The sequence below is a fragment of the Colossoma macropomum genome, unplaced genomic scaffold (assembly GCF_904425465.1).
Source record: "Colossoma macropomum unplaced genomic scaffold, Colossoma_macropomum, whole genome shotgun sequence".
Classification (NCBI taxonomy): Eukaryota; Metazoa; Chordata; class Actinopteri; order Characiformes; family Serrasalmidae; genus Colossoma; species Colossoma macropomum.
Genome location: NW_023494791.1, coordinates 1,301,914 through 1,322,135, shown reverse-complemented (window position 1 = coordinate 1,322,135; position 20,222 = coordinate 1,301,914). Strand labels below are relative to the sequence as shown.

The window sequence follows — 20,222 nt, the reverse complement described above, 5'->3', positions numbered from 1 at the left end:
ATGGCTCTTTTGATAAAAACAAAGCTATTTCTAGCTACTGCAGTCGTGAATTTGTTTATCACTTAAGAACATCGTGTCCGAAGCACTTTTTTTAAGCAAAACACAGTCCCGATGCTAAAATATCAGCAGGCTATGCTGGACGGCACTCGCAGGAGAAATATGGACAAATCAACCAGCAGCAAAATAGCAAAAGCAGCAGCTTAGAGGAGCTCCACGTCCCAGTGAGATCCTCCACTGTAACAAGAACTCATGAGCTGTATGAACGCGAGTGAGAGGCTACAATCACAGAGGAACTGAACCACTGATGGTACAAATGATTTATATACACCGATCAGGCATAACATTCTGACCACCTCCTTGTTTCTACACTCATTGTCCATTTTATCAGCTCCACTTACTATATAGGTGCACTTTGTAGTTCTACAGTTACAGACTGTAGATCTGAGCACTGCTGTGTCTGATCCACTCAGACCAGCACAACACACACTAACACACCACCACCACGTCAGTGTTACTGCAGTGCTGAGAATGATCCACCACCCAAATAGTACCTGCTCTGTGAGGGTCCATGGGGGTCCTGACCACTGAAGAACAGGGTAAAAGGGGGCTAACAAAGTATCAGAGAAACAGATGGACTACAGTCTGTAACTGTAGAACTACAAAGTGCACCTATCGGTGTATTACAGACTGTCTTTGGTCAAAACGTGCAGACACTGCTGCTCTCACTGGATGTCGGAAAGGAAAATCGGAAACTGTGTTCACTGTGTGGAACTCTCTGGTTCTGTGTTTGGATTAATGTTATTGAATTAGGTAAATATGGTAATAAATACACTCATACAGCTATAACAACATACATTACTTAAACATAAACAAATCTCTATGTCAGCAAATAAGACAAATGTGTTTAATCGTGATTAACTCCACAAATTAATGTACTTAATCACGATTAATCATTTTAATCATTCGACAGTCCTAAATATAACACCGTTCGGCACAAACGAGATAATAAACCAGCTTGTCAAAGCATCTCAAAGGACGACTCGGGGAAGATTTCTGCTGAAAGTAGGTCACGGCCTCCATTTATCTGCTGAATGAAAGGAATAGGAGCCCAAACACTAATTTTTCATACAAACTCAATTACTTGAAGAGGTCTTACATAACACACATGCACCTCGGACTAAAGCTTGTTGCGGAGCCAGCGTTTGTGCTCCAGGCTGTTCTTTTCATGAACATAAACACTGTGGTTCTTCAGTACAAACACAGAGTTGACCACTCACGCTAACATTTATGCTGTTTTGTTGAAAAAAGTTGAGATTGTTTACACAAAATGAAGAAAATTATTTTAAGCACCGCAAAAGAACTCGGGTCCACATTTTTTATTTTTTTTTACAAACCATTTTCCCTGAGGCTTGAAAGGTCTTCACAAGAGATGTACCCTCAATTCTGAAAATGTAAACCTGCAGGAAAGGAAGACATGAAAGCGTCAGTAGGTGTGAGAGACCAATGTTTCCTTTCACACAAAGACGCTGCAAAACCCATAAAAGGGGAGGAAACAGATTCCACCTACTTTTCCTTCACCCCCGTCCTGAGGGGCTCCAGCAGCAACATCGATAGTGGTGGGTGAGGAAAAGTGGCCAGCGGTCACTGCATAACCTGTCAAATAAAACCAAAAAACACAGAACGGTCAGTTACGCTACCCTCAGACTAAAATGAACACTGGATGATGCGCTGCTGTGTTTGTCTCCACACATAAACCCAGCTAGAAATGTTTTCTTCTAAAAACGTTCTGAGAAAATTACACACATGTTCTATTAATGTTTTCAGCAGGAAGGTTTTTTTTTTGGGAATGTTCCCTAAAAACGTCATCATGTAACACAATCTGTGGCCCTAACGAAATCCTTAAAACATCGTCCGAATGTTGCAGTTAAAACGTTATGTCGCAGTTACATGTAACCTTATATGAACATCATTTGAAATGCTGTCATTCTTTAAAACGTTCTTTAAACATCAGATTAAAAGGTTTACTTTAAACATTATTAGAACTTGTAGGTAACGTTAGTAAGTTAAGGGAACGTTCCCTGTTAGCTGGGAACCCAGAACATTACAGGAATACCTTCATACCGGTAAAAGCCCTTAAAGGGTTATTTACTCAAAAACGTTATTCATACATGCCATAAAATCTCGTTTAACAGGAGGTGACGTCGTCAGCATGAGCAGCAAACAGCTCCTTCATTTCTGAATTATGTTCAAATGTTCTCTCCTGGGACTTTTTTATCTCTGAAAACTGAAAACTCAACTTTAACGTGTCACACAAACGTTTTGTTTTGCGCAGTAGTTTTTTTTTAAGTAACAACTTAAAATTTACAAAATGTGCAAAATTTACTCCTATGGAATTTCCACTTGCAGAACTAAACCAAAAAACTGTTCAATTAAATTAAATTGTTTAGCTAATCTAGACGTTGCTGTATTTCCTGGTAATGTACAGTCGTATAGAAAACACTGAACCTCCTGGTCAGACGGCATGTTTTGCTGATTTGTAAGTAAGTTACACATCCATCCTCTACAGAGACACATTTAAACATGGTGTTTTCTGCTAATTCTAGTGCACAATTTCTACCCATAAAGGGACAAACTCTGCTAAGTTGGCTAAATTGAACATACTGGAAAAAATGAAAATATTGCACAGGACACATACAGATAGACAGATGGATGGATGTATGGATGGATATATATATATATGAGTCACACAACACAGGACAGTTATAGTAATAAGGGTGATACAATATACAAAGAGGAATATATACAACAAAAACCCATCTACAGGCAGATATACAAACAGAAATATACAAAAATATGCAATAAGATCTATCCTGAGATAAAAGGGCAGTGCAGTAATGATGTACAAGGAGGCGCAGGTAACAGCAGATAATGACAATACTGAATAAATATGTGCAGATACTGATACTGAAATAAAGTGTCCAGATGTGCAATTTTATGTTTTATTATTTGCTTTTGCTAATATATTAAATTAAGCAAATAAACAGTAACTGAGCATTAAAATGTGCAGTAGTGTGTCTCTGTAGAAGACGTCTAACTTATTTACACCTAGAAGATCAACAACAACATGGAATTTGCACAAACTTTGTCCAACTTACAAAATGTACAAAATTTACTGTGGAATTTTTATTCACTTAACTAAATCATCACAGAAACCTTCGGCCCATCTGTATTTCCCAATAATAAACAGTTGTGTCCAAAAGTTCATACACCCCCGGTCAGACGGCATGATTTGTTAGGTGTAAATGAGTTACACATCCTCTAGTGAGAAAACAGGTAATTATGGCACTTCTCGGCAAATTTTAGCGCTCAATTTCTCCCCATAAAAGGACAAACTTCACCAAGTTTGCAAAGTTTAACATACAACATACAGTTCAAATAAACAGTATTAGTAATAAATGATGGCAGACAGCATGATTTGTTGATTTTGAAGTGTAAATAAGTTACACATCCTCTACAGAGACACACTTTAGCGCTCAATTTTCCCCATAAAGGGACACACTAAGTTTAACATACTGGAAAATAAGTAATATTGCGCACACATTTGCTTTTGCTGATATATAAAATTTAGTAAATAAAGTCATTGTGTATTAAAACATGCAAATCAACACTAACATGCAGCTTGACCAAACTTTTGCACACGATTCTATGGGCTTCTGTTCACATAATTTCCCGGGTCTTACACAGAGCCAACTTTACAGTGATTTACACTCCAGCTCGCGCCACACTGACCCCCTCACTGTTTAATAGGGTCATTCTACAGAAACGTCCATTTTTGTGTCCCTAGCGTTTACAGATATATTACACTTCAAAAACATGTTTGGGTTACAATTTATTTATATTTTAAAATAAAACAATAAGTCATTTTAACAATTACACCTTCTTGAGCCTCAATTTAATATTGGTTTTTAAATCAATTATCTAGAATTCCAAACACCACAGAAGAGCTCATCCCCACAGTCATGTGTGAAGGCTGAGGCCAAATTTTGAAGAAAAAAACATTTTTCTGCCATTTTAACTACGATAATCTATACATGACTATGGAAAATATAAATTAACTGACATAAAGAAAACAAATGCCAAATAAATATTATTAAATATATAATGAAAGTTGTGGTCCCCAGGAGTCGTGTCACTGGTGTTATTGCGTAACAAAAATCTCTTATTTTGAAATAAAAGTCACACTGATGACATCACTCGACTTCCTTTTCCCTGTTTTCTGAGGATCTGTGAAGAAAAGCTCATGGTGAGTCCACTGTGTCTTTCAGTTATCAGAGATTTTCTCATTTAGCTCATGATTTCATATGAAGCTTTTAGCTGAAGTCACTGGTGTGACCGACTTTATTCTGAGGTAACTGTGAAAAAATAGAATACAAATGGATTAAATTCCATATTTTAGTGGATTTTCCATGACTGACAACATGTGGTTTGATGCTCTGTAGCAGCCATTCTGTTAAATGCATTGTTCATTAAAAATGTCTCTGGTGTTCCCTTTATTATGTATAACACCAATGAGGATCAGTAACACCAGTGACTCCTATGGACAGAGAGGAAAGTGGACGTTTCTGTAGAATGACCCTGTTACCGTTAAATTCCCGTTGTAAGGTGCTTGTGTAAAAAGGGGCTTGAAAGACGTGAATACAAACCCAGGTAACTGTATCTCTGAGAACTCAGCTCATCCTTGTTGAGGCTGTACTGCGAGTTGGAGGTGATGTTGAACACTTTGACTGTTCCGGTCCAGTAGTACGATCCAGGTGCTCCCATGACGACAAGCTCCTGGAACATCAACAGCATTTTTTAGAAAACAGCACCCAGAAAACTGAAGCCATGGAAACGCGTCTAAAACACAGCGCTGGCCTTCAGCGTTTTCACTGAGGTCTGCAGAAACAGAGCTTACAATTACGAGGGGAAAAAAGCGGAGCTTTCGGTGAGGCTCTGGTTAACCAGCCGCCACAAACTGCGCTGTATTATCTGCTGCTAACCCGACCACGAGCTGAAACGCCAGCTGTCACTTCCTGCTTTGATCCCTCAATGGATTTGCATAGCTTACTGCTTTAAAATGTTTTCATTGGTTCGCAATTTTACAATTTTAACCACCCATTTTAGCAACATGAATATATTAAGGGGCCCATAATCACACCACTCACTGCCCAGTCCACACAGTCCATATACAGAAACTAAGCTGCAAAAACAGCCCGTTCTGAATTCATTTTTTGTGATGTCAGAAAAAACTACATATGTACGCGTCTGCCTCCAGCTGTTTAGCCCCGCCCACTCACACTGAAGTTGTGTTTCAGCCCGGACAACTGGTAATATGTTAAATCACACATAAAATAAATAAATAAATAAATAAGATCAGTTCATATGTTATCTTTTTAGTAGTTATTTGTTATTAGTATAATTTGTAATTACTATTTATTTATAAGAGTAGTTGTTTAAAATGTACCTGCACATACACTGCGCAAAAATGTCAGGCACCTGAGCATAAAATTACTTTTAAAAGACTTTTTAATGAAATGTTTCCTTAGAAAATAGCAGTAACATTACAATGAAGATGAATAATAATAATAATGCAGCATGCAGAGATTTTCTGTATGTCAATGCGTTCACTTAACCACTCCCAACTGTCATATCCACTACCTTTCTGAAAACAATAAATTCTTATTAGATTTTAACTGTGTTTATATTTATTTTATGATGTTTTTATTTTATTTTATGTTTTTACAGCCTGAATCACACTGACAGCCCAGATAAACAGGTTTAAACAATTTACTTTGGTGCCTGAGACTTGCACAGTGATGGTTCTTCAAGGGTTCTTTAGTAAAGACAGGGGTTCTACACAGTACCATGAACACGTAAAGAACCTTCTGCATGATTAAATGGTTCTTTGCATTGTGAAATGGTTCTTCAGATTGATGAAGAAAGTGCTGTATATGGTTTCATATAGCACTAAAAGGGGATCTGCTATTGTTACGATGTCAAACTTGTCTACAATAGAAGAACCCTTTTTGGTGCTACACAGAACCCTTTTGAAAAAGGTTCTATATTTCTACAATTTCACCATGCTAATGGCTCTTCAAGTGTTCATGGTTCTACTGTCTTCTATTGACCCTTGAAAAAACTTTTTTTAATAGTATATAATATTTTGTATAGTATATTATTTTTAATAATATTAAATATAATATTATATATATATATATATATATATACACATACATACATACATATGTGTGCGTGTGTGTGTGTGTGTGTTTATGTATATGTTGTTTGTTATGTATATGTTATATTTTATTGTAAGCCATTTCTATTGGTGTAAACAGCAGCTGACATTTTAGTACAAAACCATTTAAAAATGACAAAAATCTTTTCTGACAGCGCTGATACGTGATATTTTCTTTCACATGCTGATTACTGATGAGGATAACAATGTAAAATGCACTTAAACAGTGAGTGGCCAAACATCTGAGTTCATCTGAAGTCACAAATGGTTCCCAAATAAGCATTTTCCATTTGCACTGAGAAGAAAAAACACCAAATGGCATCAGACGCGGAGGTCAGGCCAGCCAAACACGCAATACAGCACCTCCAGCTGAGCCACCAGCTTCCAACCGCCTGAGCGACAGAGCTTTCCCGCAGGCCAACCATCTGGTTTAGATGCTTAAAGGTCTTGATGGTCACACAAGATGTTAGTGTGAGGCCGATCTCTGATGATAAGGTCCAGCACTGACCCATCTGTGGAACACCTGGAGAGCAGGCCCTCCTGGCCTGGAGGAATTCCGCTGCTTCGGGTTAGGTTTTTCAGATTCCTCACTGAAAACGCTCCAGCAATCCATCTACAGGAGCTTTGATGGAACTTTCCTGATGCTCCAACGCTGGTTCTGCCAGAGTATGCTGGGCTGCATGCATTAAATGCTCTAAAATTCAAATATTTGTTTTTTTTTTTTTGTGGTATTTGTCCATTTCAGCCTTCTGTTTAAAGTGCAGCCAGTGCGTTTATGTGATAAACAGGGTTTGAGGAGCGCTGCCCACTGAGATGTTTGGAATCAGTACCAGAACACAGTCTGATAGAAGTGATGCCCAGAACCCAATTCATCAGCACCATCATGAAAGCAACGCAGCAGCAAAGATGCGCTCTGTGGGGCAGCGTTCTAGACGCAGAGTAAGAGCACAAATGGATTTTCACCTGAGAATCTCATTAAAGTAGCATGTCCAGGAGTGTTTCTGTCTTCTTTCTGGAAAAATTATGTGTAATTTGTATTATTTTTGGACAAATATTTATATATTGGCATGAATATACTGAATATTTATTATGCATTTGAACATCACAGTGATCTAAACGCACATTTATTTCCTCTTGCGGTGAGAAATGATATATATATCGGGACTAAACAGCACCTTGGAAAAACACCTTCTGGGAAAAACACCATAAACACGCATAATTCTTAATTGATCATTTTACTGATCTGGTTCAGAGTCAGAGCTGAAACACGTTTGGGACTTTTAACTGATCTTGTATTTTAGACTAAAATCCTTTTGATCTGAGTGACTCTAAACCTGAATTATGTTTATTTCATTAAAACTAATGATAAAACATTCCATTTAGTCTCTACCAAAACAATCATAACTCTACTAAACTTTACCGTCTGTCTCAGTAGTGTCTGTTTCAGTAGTGTCTGTTTCAGTAGTGTTTGTTTCAGTAGTGACTGTTTCAGTAGTGTCTGTTTCAGTAGCGTCTGTTTCAATAGTGTTTGTTTCGGTAGTGTCTGTTTCAGTAGTGACTGTTTCAGTAGTGACTGTTTCAGTAGTGTCTGTTTCAGTAGCGTCTGTTTCAGTAGTGTTTGTTTCAGTAGTGTCTGTTTCAGTAGTGTCTGTTTCAGTAGTGACTGTTTCAGTAGTGTCTGTTTCAGTAGCGTCTGTTTCAGTAGCGTCTGTTTCAGTAGTGTTTGTTTCGGTAGTGTCTGTTTCGGTAGTGTCTGTTTCAGTAGTGACTGTTTGAGTAGTGACTGTTTCAGTAGTGACAGTTTCAGTAGTGTCTGTTTCGGTAGTGTCTGTTTCGGTAGTGTCTGTTTCGGTAGTGACTGTTTCAGTAGTGTTTGTTTCGGTAGTGTCTGTTTCGGTAGTGTCTGTTTCAGTAGTGACTGTTTGAGTAGTGACTGTTTCAGTAGTGACAGTTTCAGTAGTGACTGTTTCAGTAGTGTCTGTTTCAGTAGTGTCTGTTTCAGTAGTGACTGTTTCAGTGACAATTTTAGCTCATTTTGAGCTCAGAAACTCAGCAGTTCATGACCAGCAAACACAGCTCTGAACAGCTGTTCACAAATCATCATATTTTCCATTAAAACACTAAAAAGTGCTGAACTGCAGAAAATATGGCGATTCTTAATGTTCCACACAGATTTTCAGACTTTGGGACTCATTTACTTCAAAACAATGGGATCTAACTGCTCACCATGTGGCCATGAGGGACAGGGATAAAATGCAGGGGCGTGGCTAAAATAAGGGTCCACCTACAGACTAAAACTCTTTGTGCGCCGGTAGTGACATGAAAACGTGGAACAGCATTTTTTGAAGCTTTTCAATTTTAAATTTAAACTGATGATAAATCTAAACTGCTCCACTTTTAAAGATGTTAAAAAGATCTTTAAGAAAAACATTAAAAAACTAAACAAAACAAAAAACGTAAGTTTAGGGGTTTGGGTTTGGGATTTGTGTATATATTTAGCTTATTGCTATCTCTCCTAACGTCTTGGGTTTAAATGGAACATGATCCTCATAGAAATCAAAGTCCTAAAAAAACGTGAAAAAAAGTGAAAAAAGCGCAGTTAGCTAGTTCGGTAGAATGGTCCTAATTTCATAAAGGAAATGTTTTAAACTGCTTTTTCCCAAAAATAAATAAATAAATAAAATTAAATTAAATTAAAAAAAGAGTATGTTTTACACTCGTCAGAGCAGTTTAATGAATAACGGTTTGTCATAATGACCGTAATGGTTGTAATGACTGTTAAATGCATATGTTGAAACTTGTTTGGCTGTCACTGCATTACTAAAGCTACTCTTCACTACTTTATTCCTGCGTTCTGTACTGTACTGTACTGCCATTCTCCGATAAACTGCACATAGTTAAGTGTTTACGCTCAGAATAATACAATTCCCAAACGACCTGAGAGCACTCAGTGAAATTAAACAGGGATTTTACGACATCACGCGGTTTCCACACACACTGAGCTCGAGTTCAGGCCTCCAGCTGCAGAGGAACATGTTTCAGAACAGAAAGTTAACATCACTCGGGCTGTGTTCAGTCCGACACATCAAATCTGATTTTTCAGTGTATCTGCTTTGAGCTTTGACTCGCATCACACTTGTAGGCAGTTTCAAATCTGATTTGAGTGATCGAACCGGATGATGCAAGGGCTGAGCTGAGCTGAGCTGAGCAAAAGACTGGGGTTCCCTTTTGCACTACGAAGCCAAAAACTAGGTGGTTGGTGTAGTGTAGTGGGTAATGCCTCTGCCTTCTATGCTATAGACTGGGGTTCAATCCCCACCTGGGTCAGCACCCTGCACTATACCAATAAGAGTCCTTGGGCAAGACTCCCAAAACCACCTTCACCGACCTGTGTAAAAGGATCACGTTGTAAGTCGCTCTGAATAAGAGTGTCTGCCAAATGCCATTAATGTAAAATGGGTGAATATCAGTTCAGCTTTTCTAGTTTTTTCCAGATGACATTTTGATGCAGCTTATTTCACCTTTTGTAGTAAAAGAGCACCATAAGAATCAAAGCGCAAGTCAAAGACGACAACGTTTTTTTTTTTTTATTTTGTTTTTGGCTTTGGGTGAACGACAGGATCTCACTTTTACGCATCCCACAGGTACATCTTTTCACCGCAGCTGGCGCTTGAAATTTAAACACTGGCACTGATAACGAACTGAACACTTGAGGCAATGTTGGATAGAAGCAGTTGCTAAACAGTGATAGGATGGCTGAGAAAATAAGGCAGAGCTGAGGATTGGCCGATTAGACTGTACCTCGCAAATTCAGGAATGAGGCGGGAAGTGTAATCATGTTGATTGGCCATTATACAAAAACAGAAAGTGAGTGAAATTTTATAACCTTAAAAAAACGTTAAAAAAGCAGCTTAATAAATATTGTATCCCAGTTGTTTTGGGTCTACCCTAGGGCCAAAAGATCAAGCATTTTAAAATATATATTTTGCAATTTGAGAGATTGTTATTTTCATATTGCAAGAGCTGGAATTTTATCATACAAAATATTAGTCTTGACACTTTTTAAATGGGAAAATTTAACCTAATAACACAGAGATTGTGAAGTTTGTAGATGAGTTAGACCAATGAGAAGCAACAAAAACATGTGCTGTACATGTGACATCACAACCACAACTAACTAAACTCATTCCAGAAAAAGCACTATTCTGCTCTTCTTGGCCTGGAAATGGATTTATAAAAATACCTGCAATTAAATTGTGATTCCAATATCACAATTAGATATTTTCCCCAAATCGTTCAGCCCTGGCCAACACACCCTGATCACAGGCCTGATTCGTGGCTGCAGCCCTGTGATAAACAAGGCTCATTAACGCGCAACAAAAGATCTCACTCGGCTTACAGATGCTAATTTCCTTCTAAACTTCTGAACTTTCATTCATATGAACCCAGCAGACTCTGGGATGGCAAACCAGGAGGCATGGTGATGGGTCTGAGGACAGAATGGAAAGATTGCAACACGCGAATAGCACACAGTGCAAACAAGAAGCATTACAAAATACAAACTGCGGGGACAAAAAAACATAAAAGTGCTGTGCAACACATGCACTGCCACTGACCTCAGTGAAAACACCCGCTATTCCCGCTTGGCACGAGCCATGTTCTTCCCCATACGTCTTCTTATAGTCTGCAGGAGGGAGAGAGAGGCAGAGATAGAGATAAAGAGAGAGAGAGAAAGAGAGAGAGAGGAAAAAAAATATCAGCAAACCACAAAATGATTTCGCTGTGTGCCTGAGCCAGCAGTTACTGGAGTTCTTCCTGCATTCCATATGGAGTTAGTCAAAGGCCCGGCTCCGTCCAAGAGGAATCTGGGGGCTGAGAGGCAGACTCGAACAACCCAGCAGCGCCACATTCAACAAAAACTCACACTCGGGAGGGGGCTGCAGGGGGACGAGGGGGACGCAGCGCTCTCCGGTTTCAGAAAATATTGAGATTGGAACCCCGCAAAATGCGCCGTGCACACAATCGACTCCCCGGAGCGGTGAAGAGAAACGGAAGGAAGAGAACGGCTGCCTGAGTGACCCGGGAGCCGGAGTGCTCGTGAAAGGAATTCTCTTATGCTCTTTTTCCGAGTCGTATCAAAAAAGTCTTGTGATAAAAAAACGAGGAACCCCAGCAGGAATGATAGAACGCAAAGCTGACGATAGGAAAAGTACCTGAAACATCTGTCAGGAGAACAGCACCAGGTACAGCACAGCTGTGCTCTTACAGGGGAATTCCACCAATGTTTCAAAATTCTGCACAATTAAATGGTTAAAGTGAAAGTCAAATAATACAGAGTCGGAACTGTTCACAGTGGTGGTGATAGGAACCAGACGTCCACCTCTAAAAGCTCCCTCACAGAAAGTTCCTACATGAAATGGTTATGAATTCACTGCCTGATGACTGAGACACTGTTTTAGGATAGTTTAGAGAAGATTCTGGACCAAAATGTATTTTCAAAGCATGATAGATAGATAAACAGACAGACAGACAGACGAATAGACGGACGGACGGACGGACGGACGGACAGACAGACAGATAGATAGATAGATAGATAGGTAGATAGATGGGTGGACACACTGAATTATGAAAAGATTTTGAAAACATGGTGGAAATCGTATACAATAATAAAGGAGTCAGAAGAGTTCTTTAAAGGTACATTACAAAAAAAAAACACTTTTGGTTCCCTAAAGAACCTCACAGGTAAAATACTGTGGATAGTGATTAAGCTGGAGGGACAGGTGAAAAAACACATTATAGATAAATATGTTTTACGTCAGAGGCGTGAACCAACAGCGTAAAAAAAGCAAAATTTTCAGTATTGAAAATCTCAGTATTGGCAGATAATTTATGAAATGTGCCAGCAAAATTATCTGCCAGTGGAGTGAGATCATTTCACGTAATAAAATTACAGAAAACAAGTAAAAATGTCTAGACATAAGCTGGATAATCTTATAATAAGAGCACAACCATCTCAAAATGGGAAATATTAGATAGATGGGCTAGATTTACGATGATTTCACCGGACAGGATACTATTTTTTGCAGTGTATATCAGCCATTTTCAGCCATAATTCATAGGACGTATACTGTGGCTCATAAGAACAAGACTAACCTACATATCCAAGTTCCCTGGCGCTTTAAGGAATCCAAAGTGGCTCTTCTACAGCATCGCTGAACAGAACCTTCTGCCACTTCGCTCTAAGACTGTAGGGCACCTTGAATCTCACACACACCCAGCTGAATATGACTGGTTGCAGATTAAAGGCAGTGACAGTGAACGAGACTAACTATAAAGTTGTCACGCTGTGGCTTGGCCTGCTCAGCTCTCCACAGTTATAAAGACGCTGTCGTGTGCAACATCATGAAAACACTTTATTCGGCAAAGCGTTCACCACCATCAACCTGTCACAGTCTAAATGTTTTTCCTCCTGAATTTTTACTGAGTGAACTGAGCTTCCATTGTATCCTTTGGCTAACCGCACCAAGTGTCAAATATTTCATCCGAGCGCATAAATACAGAGCGTGTCCTCCGAACTCCCAGGTGCCATGTCTGGACAGGACGGCTCATATTCGTCTAGTGCTCTTCAGGAGGGAAACTTCAGGCTTGGGTGATGTTAGTCTCACTACGTCAGACGTTACGAGAACAACCACGAGGAATTCTGGGCTAAATGTGGGGGAATGTAGGCTGATTAGAGTCGGAACAGACTGTTCTAAACTAATCCAACACCTCGTGAAGGTGGAGCTCACAGCAGGGGGCGCTTTTACTCACCCAGTATCGACACTCAATGTCCATCTTATTAGACACACCCCTCATACAGGTGCACTTTATAGTACAGTTACTGACTGTAGCCCATCTGTTGCTGAATAACTTACCAGCTGCCCTCTAACGTGACTATAAGTGGAAAGAGACCACCGTAGGACCACCAGTCCTGATACTCTTCCGGTGGGTCAGCAGTGGCACTGACACTGTGTAGTGCACTAGAACAAGTGTACTAAGAAAATCAGCATTTATGGCATTTTTAAACAACCACAGTGTCACTTCTGCATGCTTAAAAAAGACGGTTCTTCAAGGGTTCTACAGTAATAAAATTGGTTCTATAGAGAACCATGAACACTTAAAGGACTCTCTGCATGATTAAAGGATTCTCTGCATGGTGAAATGGTTCTTCAGATTGATGGAGAGTGTGCTGTATATGGTTCTATATAGAATCTTTTCAAAAAGGGTTCTATATAGCACCACAAGTTCTTCTACTGTTGCGATGACAAGCTTGTTACAATAGAAGAACCCTTTTGGGTGCTATATAGAACCCTTTTCAAAAGGTTTATATACAGCACGATTGAAGGGTTCATTGCATGGTAAAATGGTTCTTCAGATTGATGGAGAGTGTGCTGTATATGGTTCTACATAAAGGCTTTTTGAAAAGGGTTCTTCTATTGTTACGATGACAAGCTTATTACAATAGAAGAACTTTCGGGTGCGCTATAGAAAGGTTCTATACAGAACCATCTACAGTAGACTCTCCATCAATCTGAAGAACCATTTCAGGATGCAAAGAACCATTTAATCATGCAAAGGGTTCTTTGAGTGTTCTTTACTGAAGAACCCTTGAAGAACCATCATTTTTAAGACTGTAGGTAGAGAACAGCCGATCAATAACAATAATTATTATTACAATAACTCATAATTATTAGTAGTAATATTAGAAGTCACAGCAAAAGTGTTTTATAAATATTGTTAAATTACATCAAGTGAACTTATTTGACAGTGGAATTATACAGGACTCTTATTATGATAGCATTATTGTTCTGATGAACTGATGTTATTGTGAGTTTGAGAGGTCATATCTGTGTTTTAGGTGGATTAGTTTAATAAATCTATTCATTTCTTAATTGTTCTGCTCTGAATCTCCTGCTGAGTCCTGAATGAATCAGGTTTAACTGACTATCAGTCTAAATCAGAATAACAGCTGAGTCAGTCGTAGCTGAACTACAGTCAGTGTTCAGCGTTTGTGCTGCATCAGGTTGGAGTTTGAATGGTTCCTCTTGTGTCCAGCGCTTTGTTTCTGCTTTAACACTGCGATCATCAGTCTGAGCTGATTTTACAGAGATTATGTTGGGGAAGCAGACACAGCGTCTGCTGGGTGAAGCTGATCCACCCATCAGATGGAAATATTTCACAGCAGAAAGGTGATAAAATGATTTGCAGGATGGATTATGAGATAAATTGTGGATATGAATCTGAGGATATGAATCTATCTGTTGAAAAAAGTGGCCAAAATGTTTAATAAAGTGTACAGAATATTTAAAAACACAACATCAGTGCCGAGAAAAGTCCACAACCCGAACAACGGCTGGTCAGTGGTGGTCCTATGCTGGTCCTTTCCAGTGATGGATGAGGCAGAGTGTGGCTCACAAAAATGACCTTAAATGGTCACTGAGTGTGCGTAGGTGGGTGCACCTAATAAACTGTCCATTCACTGTAAACGCCAGAGACTCTCCCCCTCAGCAGGGGTGCAGAAACTGCATCTATGCCCTCATTAAAGTGGCCAGGTCTCAGTATTGGCACTCACTCCTCCTCTTATTGGCTGCATGTGGAACGTGATTTCCAGTGTTATGGTGAAGGACAAACTGACGGCTCCCATAAACATTCAACAGCGCTGTCATGACGACACGGTTCATCAGAGCGCAGCACTTTCTCAGCTTCCCCCACAGCTTTAACTGGGACACAGTAAGCTTTCATGGACCACAGTGAACAATTAGGGACCACTGGATAGGTTCCAAGTGAGACTGGGGGTCCGAAGCGGTCCAACCACCTAAACGTGGGCCTACAGTCAGCAGTTTGATCCTTGGAGTAACTTCTCACATGCAGAACCAGCGATCAAAAGCATCATATATGTAAAGTGATTGATAATGCCATGCAAAATCATTTACCTAATTATTATTAATATTAATATTATTATTTTAGTTAACTTTAAATGTTATTAAAATATCATTAACTATGTTTTTTATTTATTTTATCACTGTTTGATCTGCTATTTATTATGTTATTATACTGTTACAATTTCAATAGCTTATTGCTTTTTTTTCTATTAAATTTACTATTTTGATTATTATTATTACTTTTTTAGCATTTTATATGTTTTTACAGTCTTGGCTCAGCTACAGTGTCAATGAGGGTCTCCCTCAGTGTACTCCGAGTTTAAATAAAGGTTGATTTATTGAATGATTGATTGATTGATTGATTGACTGATTATTTTTGCTAATGTACATCAGACAGAATGTGTCACTCAGTGCTATAATGAGGCAAGAGATGACCGTATATACAAAAGTGTAACAGAAATAGCTGATAAAACAGGTTGCTGGGCTAAACGCAGACATTTGCAACAAATATTTGCACTTTTAACATTTACAGTCAATTACAAGTGGGGGTGCTGAGGGGGCTGCAGCCTTCCCTGATTTCAGGACTGCAACTGTTAATAATTACAACAAAATGTTCTGCACGTTATAATCGGTTGAGTGCAGTAAAGACCCATGTGTGCTTGTTTCAGAGCGGAGTTTGTGTTTTTATCTTTTCAAAATCTGCAGTAGCTGCACGGTCAGTGTTAAATCTCACCATGAGACCGTAGGTGTGACATAATCAGTTACTGCTCCACTCATCAAGCGTCTCACTGGATGCAGAGCTCGTCCAGAAGGAGAGAGCAGAGTGAAGATGTGCACCTGCGGTCTGATGTGTCAGATATATACATATAACTGGCACATATGCATATATATGTATACATACTCGTACATACTTTTGCAGTCCTTTATACACAATTGCAGTCCTGAAATGGGGAAGGCTACAGCCCCCTCAGCGCCCCCAGGTGCTGCCTCTCTGTGCAGAACTGTGAGTGCTGAAAGTTGACACTGTGCAAATGTTTGTTACAAATGTCCAGCAACTTGTTTTTTTCATTCAAACAATAGAACGTTTTATTAAACAACAGAAAGTTTTAGAACTTTCAAAAACTGAAAACAAAGAAAAGGTATAAGAAGTAAAATGAAGAAGAAATATTGATGATTCTGCACCATTTCTGGGTGACTATTTAAATTTAAGCACATTTGTGACATGTTTATAAATTCTTGAACATGGTGGTGGTAGTATGAGGGAAGACTGATTGAGGGAGGGGGGAGAACTCTGAGAACTCGGGCTGGAGTTCTGGGCAGCTTCTCCCGCACCCTCTCTCTCTCTCTCTCTCTGTCTTTCTCTCTCTCTCTCTCTTTTTCTCTTGCTCTCTCTCTCTGTGTCTGTCTCTCTCTCTTTTTTTTCTCTCTCTCTCTTTCTCTTGCTCTCTCTGTGTCTGTCTGTCTGTCTCTCTCTCTCTCTTTCTCTTGCTCTCCCTGTATCTCTCTCTCTCTCTCTCTTGCTCTCTCTGTATCTGTCTTTCTCTCTCTTTCTCTCTCTCTGTGTCTATCTCTCTCTCTCTCTCTTTTTTTCCTCTCTTTTTCTTGCTCTCTCTGTGTCTGTCTGTCTCTCTCTCTCTTTTCTCTCTTTCCTTCTCTTGCTCTCTCTGTCTGTCTGTCTGTCTCTCTCTCTCTTTTCTCTCTCTCTCTTTCTCTTGCTCTCACTGTGTCTGTCTGTATCTCTCTCTCTCTCTCTCTTTCTCTTGCTGTCTCTGTGTCTGTCTCTCTCCCTCTCTCTCTCTCTCTGTCTTTCTCTCTCTCTCTCTCTTTTTCTCTTGCTCTCTCTCTCTGTGTCTGTCTCTCTCTCTTTTTTTTCTCTCTCTCTCTTTCTCTTGCTCTCTCTGTGTCTGTCTCTCTCTCTCTCTTTCTCTTGCTCTCCCTGTATCTCTCTCTCTCTCTCTCTCTTGCTCTCTCTGTGTCTGTCTTTCTCTCTCTTTCTCTCTCTCTGTGTCTATCTGTCTCTCTCTCTCTCTCTCTTTTTTTCCTCTCGTTTTCTTGTTCTCTCTGTGTCTGTCTGTCTCTCTCTCTCTTTTCTCTCTTTCCTTCTCTTGCTCTCTCTGTCTGTCTGTCTGTCTCTCTCTCTCTTTTCTCTCTCTCTCTTTCTCTTGCTCTCACTGTGTCTGTCTGTATCTCTCTCTCTCTCTCTCTCTCTTTCTCTTGCTGTCTCTGTGTCTGTCTCTCTCTCTCTCTCTTCTCTCTCTGTTCTGTACCAACAACTGCCACAACAGCTCAACTACCACACTGCTCAAACCTCACTGGTTTGTTTGGGGTATTTCTGAGTGCTTGCCTGATTTAAGATGTCACTTCAGCTTGCATGTTGCAAAATTCATATTTTGGCCTCATAACTCAGGCGAATTATGAAAGGCTTCATAACTCAGAGGTTTCAGTGACACTGATTGGAAAAATGTACATAAGACGAATGGTTTCAGGTCTGTAACTGTTCTGTTTAGCACAGCGTGCGATCAGGGCGATTTTTTCAAAACTGATATGGACACTGATATTTTGTCTCACATGTCTCCCCACTGCTCTGCTTACTCTTCTCTTTTAAAGTGCATGTGAAAAAATTAATTTGAGATAAAAAAGCATGTTTATCGTGTGATTTTGTTTTTGCATCATCAGGTCAGGCTAAAAATGAGAAGTTACTAAGCGCACAATGTCCCTTTATTAGAAAATGAACCACAGTGTTTTGGTGTATTAAACTCAGTTCAGCTGCAGAAGTTGCTAACTTAACTATAACCTCTGATGTCGTGGTCTAATGTTCGTGTTTGGTAGGCTATAAGTGGTTAGCCTTAAAATTAGCATAATGCTTGCTGCTCCGCTGGCACGCTGGTAAACTTGGTACAGATACATAAACGTTTGTATTTGCTGTTTACACACTGCTGTACTGAGCACAGCTGCCTTACAGTCTGACTACAGAAACAGAAAGTGTTCAAAGGAACAATGCCAAGGCATGATGGGAAATGTAGTGTCTGGAGTGAATCTGTGCAGTCATAATGTTTGTAGCCCAATGATCAAACTTAAAACAGGACATTTAGCTTATGTATTGAATTTTTTATACATGGCATTTTACTCTGGGCCTAGTGACGCATAATATCAAAAGGAGAGTCATAATTTTTGTCTTCAAACAAAAAACCTCACACATGAGTAAACGACAGCGACAAAACGGAAATGTTATTATTATCTGTGAAGCTGTTTACACCTGTTGTGAGCAGCAGAGCGTAATGTGGTAGATGCCACTCAAACTCATAATGGATTAGCAGAAAATCATGCAGGAAGAGGAGAAAAGGAGGATCTTTACACCCAAACAAACCGGTTATTTCCACATACAGTGGGTTCCAAAAGTCTGAGAGCACACTGAAAATCCAGGATGTTTTCATTCAAACAACAACTGAAAACAAAGGAAAGTTATAAGAAGTAAAATGAAGAAGAAATATTGATGATTCTGCACTATTTCTAGGTGACTATTTAAATTTAAGCAAATTTGTGACATGTTTATAAATTCAGACCATGCCTTCAACATGTGGTGGTAGTATGAGGGAAGACTGATTGAGGGAGGGGGAGAACTCTGAGAACTTGGGCTGGAGTTCTGGGCAGCTTCTGCCTGTAGCTAGAAGGCCAGATCCCCCTTCACAGCTGTAGTAGGACTGATGCAGGACTGAGGAACGGTGAGGAGATGGGGAGGCGGAGGGGACTGCAAACACTTCGTGAATTTATGTGAATTTATAGGATGTTAGATTGGAAGAAGGAGGGGTTTCAGTCATGCTCCTCCCCCCAACTTCAGTTATAACACAACTACATTTAACGTTTTGGTACAAAAAGGTCAGACTGCCTTGACTCTCCTCTCTCACCCTGAAGCTCACATTCAGACGCCTCTCAGGAGAATCTCAACTGCTGATCAGAGGCTTTTGCACAAACTTGAGGAGTCAAATGATAGCACACTGTTATTAAAGTCAAAGGGGAGACACCACCAAATACTAAGAAATCCTGAAATTCTTCTATTTAGATATACTTTTGACTCAAACTGTTATCCTAATATACACTGATCAGGCATAACATTCTGACCACCTCCTTGTTTCTATGCTCATTGTCCATTTTATCAGCTCCACTTACTATATAGGTGCACTTTGTATGGGGGTCCATGGGGGTCCTGACCACTGATGAACAGGGTAAAAGGGGGCTAACAAAGTATGCAGAGAAACAGATGGACTACAGTCTGTAACTGTAGAACTACAAAGTGCACAAAGTGCAAGGAGGTGGTCATAATGTTATGCCTGATCGGTGTATAATTTATAATTCAAAACATTCAACTAAATTACAAAGAAATGCATTTTCACTGGTGGTCTCAGACTTTTAGGGGATAAATAAGGATTATCTTGTGTCTCAGATGACTTGTAATAAAAAAAAAAAAACAAAAGACTAAGGTTACAAATAAAAGAAATGCCTTATGTTTATATTTTGATGCACACAAGTCATGTGATGCTGCTTTTGAACGTTTGCTTGCTGTTATGACGCAAAATAGTATTAAGAAATAAATTGGGAAAAGCTTAAAATACCCTCGTAACACGGAATGAGTGCCCGCGTGCTGCCCTGTAACGTGGGAGGGATCACAGAGCAGTACCCGTGGGGGAGGATGTGCTCCGACTCATAGTAGACGTTTTTCCAGCGGTGTGCACAGGCCTATGGACGAGAGAGGAGAGAGAGAGAAGAGAAGAGAGAGAGAGAAAGAGATTATTCACAACAAATATAGCGGCAGAGCATAAACACTACATTACATTATCTTTAAGACTCAAAGTTAACTGCATCTTCTAAAGTGGCTCGAAAAAAACAGACAGAAAGAGCAGAAAGACAAAGCGGCTCCTTCTCTCTATCCCAGCGCCAGCTAAATTAACTTCTCAGACGAGGAAGCGCAGCCAAGTCTGGCTATGACTGCGAATCTAATATATTCAGTGAGGGTGGGTTTATTTGGG

The 20,222-nt window shown here is 39.6% G+C and overlaps 1 protein-coding gene across 2 annotated transcripts in view; it reads right to left on the bottom strand.

Moving 5' to 3' along the window:
• Positions 1-20,222, bottom strand: part of itga9 (integrin, alpha 9) — a 163,021-nt gene that overhangs the window by 108,281 nt on the left and 34,518 nt on the right. For both annotated transcript variants that reach the window (XM_036573623.1, XM_036573624.1), the window contains 5 exons: positions 19,809-19,932; positions 10,894-10,961; positions 4,704-4,833; positions 1,568-1,653; positions 1,395-1,457 (listed from right to left, as the gene is read on the bottom strand). In XM_036573623.1, coding sequence (XP_036429516.1) covers positions 1,395-1,457; positions 1,568-1,653; positions 4,704-4,833; positions 10,894-10,961; positions 19,809-19,932 — 471 coding nt within the window. The remainder of the gene's footprint in view (positions 1-1,394; positions 1,458-1,567; positions 1,654-4,703; positions 4,834-10,893; positions 10,962-19,808; positions 19,933-20,222) is intronic.